General features: G+C 36.7%; 1 protein-coding gene across 2 annotated transcripts in view; it reads right to left on the bottom strand.

The window, feature by feature from the left end:
- Positions 1-5,202, bottom strand: part of LOC136875806 (prostamide/prostaglandin F synthase) — a 73,178-nt gene extending 67,976 nt beyond the window's left edge. For both annotated transcript variants that reach the window (XM_067149409.2, XM_067149408.2), the window contains exon 1: positions 5,031-5,202. In XM_067149409.2, coding sequence (XP_067005510.2) covers positions 5,031-5,084 — 54 coding nt within the window. In that variant the 5' untranslated portion in view covers positions 5,085-5,202. The remainder of the gene's footprint in view (positions 1-5,030) is intronic.
- Positions 5,203-6,700: the final 1,498 nt, after the last annotated feature.

The raw sequence follows: 6,700 nt of genomic DNA on the forward strand, positions 1-6,700 counted from the left end.
AAACTGTCAAAGTGTAGTAAATAAACAATTAAAATTCGGTACATTGATGGAATCTTATGAGACCGATGTGGTGATAGGAGTGGAATCGTGGTTGAAAGAAGGGGTGGGTAATAGAGAAGTATTTCCAGAAGGGTACACAGTATCGTAGAGACCGAGGAGATAAAAAGGGAGGGGGGGTGTTTATTCTGGTGAAGGAAACTTACTGTTCACATGAATGGTTTACCGATGAAAGGGATGAAATATTAGGGATAAAATTAGTTTGTGATAATATGAAGGAGGTGGGAATTATAGGAACATACAGGCCTGGAAGAGAGGAAAGAGCCATGGAAATCTTCGAGAAAATAATAGATTATACTCATAAAAACAATAATAATGATATGGTAATAATTGTGGGAGATCTAAATTTGCCTGAAGTTGAATGGAATGGAGCTGCAAGTGAAGCCCATGAACAGAAACTGGCAAATAAGTTAATTTGGGAGGGAGGATTTACACAAGTAGTACAAGAACCAACTCGTCTCAATAACTTACTAAATGTATTCTTGCTTAAACCATGGGAAATTGTTGATAAAACTGAGGTAATTGAAGGAATAGGAGACCATAAGGCTGTAATAATGGATGTAGGACTCTTACCAAAAAGGCTTAATAAGAGGGTTACACAAGACAAGAAATTGTACAGAAAAACTAAAGTTGATGAATTTGGGACTTACCTTAAATCCCAATTCAGTTGTTGGATAAGTGAAGGGAGTAACGTGGATACACTTTGGGCTAAATTTAAAGGAATCATTTGTGAAAGAGAGAAGAGGTTTGTACCTGTTAAGAAGGGTAAAACGACCTCAGACCCTGTTTATTATACAAGGGAAATAAGACAATTAAAAAGAAAATGTAGAATAGTAAACAGGAAAATCAAAGAGGGTAGGGAGAGTAGAGAAACTAGAAAACAGCTAATGAGGGAACTGAATAGTGTGAAAAAGGAAGCAAAAGAGAATTATATGAATGGCATACTTCAAGAGGGTAATGACCACAAAAGGAAATGGAAAAAGCTGTATTCATATATCAGGAATCAAAAAGGAAAAGGAATCCAAATTCCTACAATGGTGGGAGAAGGGGGTGAACACTATTTAACAGATACTAAGAAAGCAAACCTATTTAGTAGGGAATTTAGAGATTCAGTAGATGATTGTCAAGAGTTGGAAACCGAAACAGAAGATAGAGGGAGGGAGACAGAGGGAAACAAGAAGCTTCTCATTCACAAACAAAGATATTTTCAGAGAAATCCAACTGCTTCAGCAAGGAAAAGCAGCAGGAAGTGATCAAATTACTGGGGAGGTATTAAAGACAATGGGGTGGTACATAGTGCCTTATTTAAAATTTCTCTTTGACTATGTCATAAATAATAGTGTAATACCAAAGGAATGGAAGAAATCTATAATAATACCAATTTATAAGGGAAAGGGTGATAAAAGGAAACCAGAGAACTACAGACCAATAAGCCTGACCAGTATAGTTTGTAAAATTCTGGAGAGTTTAAGATCAAAGTACATCAGAGGGATATGTGTTGATAAAAATTGGTTCATGAGGAGCCAGTATGGATTCAGAAAGAAATTTTCTTGTGAGGCACAACAGGTGGGATTTCAGCAGGACATATCAGATCAATTGGACTCAGGAGGTCAGTTAGATTGCATAGCCATAGATCTTTCCAAAGCCTTTGATAGAGTGGAACATGGAATATTATTAAAGAAATTGGAGGGAATAGGATTGGACGTAAGGGTTACACGTTGGATAAAAACATTTCTAAATTCAAGGGTTCAGAAAGTCAAAGTAGGAAATAATGTATCTCGGGAAGAGAAAGTTTGGAAGGGAATTGCACAGGGTAGTATAATCGGTCCGTTACTTTTCTTAATATACGCAAATGATTTAGGGAACAATATAACATCAAAAATAAGATTGCATGCAGATGACATAATTGTTTATAGGGAAATAAACAACATTGAGGATTGTTCAGAATTACAAAGGGACCTTGAAAGTATCCAACAGTGGGTTGAAGAAAATAATATGAAGGTTAATGGAGGCGAATCAACTATTACAACTTTTACAAACAGGAGCTTTAAAACTGAATTTGAATATACTTTGGATGAGGTAGTTATCCCAAAAGATGGTAAGTGCAAATACTTAGGTGTGAGATTTGAAAGTAATTTGCACTGGAAGGGTCATGCTGATATTGTTGGGAAAGCATACAGATCGTTACATGTCATAATGAGGCTACTTAAAGGATGCAACAAAGAATTAAAAGAAAAAAGTTACTTGAGTATGGTTCGTCCATTATTGGAATATGCAAACAGTGTTTGGGATCCTCACCAAGAATACCTAATAAAAGAAATAGATAGTGTGCAGAGGAAAGCAGCAAGATTTTTAACAGGGGATTTCAGGAGAAAGAGTAGTGTATCAGAAATGTCAAACGAACTTGGGTGGGAAACTTTAAGTAAGAGAAAGGAGAAAACTAGACTTATAGGATTATATAGAGCCTATACAAGAGAAGAAGCATGGGGAGATATCCGTGAGAGGCTTCAGTTGAAAAATAATTATATCGGCAGGACTGACTACAAATATAAAATTAGAAGGAATTTTAGCAGAAGCGATTGGGGTAAATTTTCATTTATTGGGAAGGGTGTGAAGGAATGGAACAGTTTACCAGGGGTAGTGTTTGATCCTTTTCCAAAATCTGTACAGATATTCAAGAAGAGAATAAACAGCAACAGAGAAAATAAATGAAGTGTTAGAGGGCATTCGACCAGTGCAGGTTATTCTAAATAAAAAAAAATGTGCGTGAATAAATTAATTCCATCCCCTGGTCTAATGAGTTTGGACAGCCAAAGTAGGGGACTGCCTGTAGGGGTGAAGTACAGTGGGGACTTCGACGGCCCTGGGACCGCTACGGTAGCTGTGAAGGCCCTTCAGGAACTCTGAAAAGTGGTGGCAAAAGGGGCTCTGGTTAAGACGCACCAGGTCGTTATGCTACTTAGGTTCCAGAACGGGTAAAAGAAAAAGTAAATAAGTCAATAAATGCAATGTAAATATTAATCTTATACCAGTTGTATAGTATCATTTGAAGTAATTCCACATACTGTATATCAGTTGACTATATTTGTCAGTAGCACAGGAGATATTATAAGTAGAATTTTGTAAACAATATAAATTTATTAAGCATGAGCTGTGTGTTTAATAGAAAACATTGTTAGCGTAAATTGTATAATATTGTATTATAGGAAAATTTTCTTCTCTTGTTAATTTAATATTTATGCTTGACAATGTATTTTAGTGTACCATTTGCCACCAAGGTAGACACCTCATTTGCAAATAAAGAGATTTTGATTTTTTTTTGATACGTTTTAAAAATATTATATGCACCTTTACGGCGCTTTCTTCCGATGCACTCCCAATTAATATTCGGCACTTGACCACCTCTCTTAAATTAAAATCTGTCTGACCAAAAGTTTTTTCTGGGAACATATAACTAAGTTGAGTGAGTCAGTATGTATGTTGTGTGAATGGGTATTCTTTTATCTGTTATGCATTTCAGTCATACTTTTTATTCTTACTACTAGTATTATGAAAAACAACTGTCGTTTAGTAATTTACATTTCTTGCTATTACAAATTAATTTTACTTTACTCTTAGGTGCAGATATTTAGAAGCATGTGCAGTATTAAGCACTTAATTTTAATCGTATTTATGTAGTATAGACTGTATTTAGCTTGTTGTAGAATTACTGTACCTTGCTTTTTTTTTTTTGAAGTTTACATTTTAACATCATATTAAAATTGTTAAGTGTTACAGGGCCGTGTGCCCTAACTTGACATAATATAAGTCAAGAATAAATAAAAAAATATATATATATGACCTATTTATGCAAGTATATTCCTTACCATGAAGGTTGGATTTCAAGCAGTTCCCAGTTATTTAGTCTTTGAAATAGAGAGTACTGTAAACCCTACATATCAGTCCACCAATCCCACTAAAAATGTATAAATGATCTTAAAATGAAATGGTATATGGCTTTTAGCGCCGGGAGTGTCAGAGGACACCCTTAGACGACCTGCGCGTCATGAGGATGAAATGATGAAGGCGACAGATACACCCAGCCCCCGTGCCAGAGAAATTAACCAATGATAGTTAAAATTCCCGACCCTGGCGGAAATCGAACCCGGGACCCCGATGACCAAAGGCCGGCACGCTAACCATTTACCCATGGAGCCGGACGAATGATCTTAAATTACAAGTCATACTCTCTAGCCATTAATCACAAATTCTATTGGCAAAGGGAAGAGTTCAAAGGATCAGACAGAAAGACTGATTTGTTTTGACCCATCCCACAATATCAGACTGCACTATAAACCTGTCTAGCGGGAGAAAGAACTTCGGGTCTATAAAAACTAAAACAACAAGGGGAAAAATAGCATGTAAGAGCAGCAAGTCGATCGAGTTTAGAAAAGTCTGAAGTACAAATTCTCTTCAGTTTATCCCAGGGAATTCTATAGTCCCTAACCATAGGCCGAGGATTTAAACGCCGAATGTTCTGTCATCACGTGGTATTTCAGATGAAAATTCAAACGGAATCCTACCCTCGGCCATCTGGAATGCCACCGGCCTATTTTTCAACTACCTATCGTTTGGATTCAGAAAACCTGATAATTTTCTCGCAACAGGGCCATTACCATTAGCAACAGAATAAGATTTTCGGAGGGAAATGTTCTCCTGTCCTCTGCATTCAGGGTCGCGACGATTCCTGATAATACCGAAATAAAATATCTATGGTACCGGAAAGGCGTTCTGTGTCACACACAGTGCAGTGGTTTACAAACTTGATTTCCATTATCCCAGGCTGAATTAAGGAAGACAAAAAAAAGAGGATAATGTACAACTGTAAAAAGAATTGTGGAGATATTCTATAATCACATCAAAAGTAAACTATTGTCCAGGGGATAATATTACAGCAGCATATTCCATAAAATTACCTGAATTAAACCACCTACCTGTCCAGTAGACACATCCTTCAGCTGATTGTGCGCAATACTATTTATATCCATTATGAGATAGTGAAAGACTTCTTTCTTCACACAACACAGTTCGAACAACGTTCCAGAGAGATCTACTCCACAATTCCAAATCCTACTTGCCAATAAATCCACTTATGCAACAAGGCAAATCTCACAGGTTACGCCCAACACGGCCCACAAGATACTGCAATGCACTAAATGTAAAAATAAAAAAAAAGAATAACAAATAAATAAATAAATAAATAAATAAATAAATAAATAAATAAATGAAAGAGGATCAAAATTACGACAGGACGAACAGAAATGAATAGTGAGACGACCTACTATAAATCAAATGTTAACAGCACCGCCATCTCGATTCTAGTATTACGACTGCTGCTGGTTGATAAGTTCCACAACTACGCGCCGCTGGTGTATATGGAAGGTGACAAGGTCTGTCTAGGGAGGTCAAGTCACGAATGCTACTTATGGAGCAGCCATATTGGGTCTTTAAGCGAGCGTAACCAAAGGCAAGTGTATTCGAATTTAGAGGATTTCGGTACCGTACATTGAAATAAAAACAAAATACGAACTGTTTTTCATATAAAAATTAATTGGGCATCTAGTGGCCATGTATATATAACTGTATAATACTTAAATGATATGAATACATTCACAGCTATTTGAATAGGAAAATAATTAACAGAGCGTGAAATTCTTCTTTGAGAAACAAGAATCAACAGAAAAGCTCACGTTCTTCTCTTTTACTTCCTTACAATTTGGTCTTACTGTGTCTCTTATTAATATAATCTGTCAAATACGTAATCTTATTGACAGAAACATAGAAATCTGTACAGTACCTGTGTCATATGATTACCGGTACATGAAATACTGAACTTGAAGTACTGTATTTAAAGTATTAACGACGGTTTTAATAAATTACCTTCAGCGTTTTCTTTATTAAAAAAGTAATTTCCAATATCTACTGCGTTTCTGAAAGGTTGCCCCAGTATGTTGACAAACACCGAATGCCTCTTGAGTTGAGTGCATTAAATTATGTATGGTAACTTATTATCCATTCATATGGTATTTCTTTGGGTTCTAAGGCAAACGTATTCTGCACATATGCAACAAGAGTGATGTTCTTAGCTACTCTTAACTAGTTTATTGATAACCCATGCAGCTAAATAGTACAAAGTGGTGGTGGTGATTATTGTTTGTTTTAAGGGGAACTACAACTAGACAACCATTCTCTATAAACACTAATCAGAAGAAAACAAATGGAAGGGGGACCAACACTTCGAAAAATGAAGGTATCGGCAAAAGAAAGATGATGGCCACAAAGTGCGTGGAAATGAAAAACTTCCTAGGCTTCGAATGCGCTAATGCCGTCGCGGTCGGAAAAGAACAAGTGTTGACCAGGGGAGGTCGGATGGGCTAGAATAGTGATAGGTATGTCAAGACTCAGCTAACGGCCTCGTAGTCACAACCCAAAATATATTTTCCCCTTGGGTGGGGCAATAGAACAACACCCACGGTCTCCCCTGCCTGTCATAAGAGGCGACTGAAAGGGGCGTCAGGCGTTCCTAACTAGGGAGCGTGGGTTGTCGATCACGGGGCTCTTAGTCGAGTCATGATATTAATGCATATAATAATAATAATAATAA

The sequence above is a fragment of the Anabrus simplex genome, chromosome 6 (assembly GCF_040414725.1).
Source record: "Anabrus simplex isolate iqAnaSimp1 chromosome 6, ASM4041472v1, whole genome shotgun sequence".
NCBI lineage: Eukaryota > Metazoa > Arthropoda > Insecta > Orthoptera > Tettigoniidae > Anabrus > Anabrus simplex.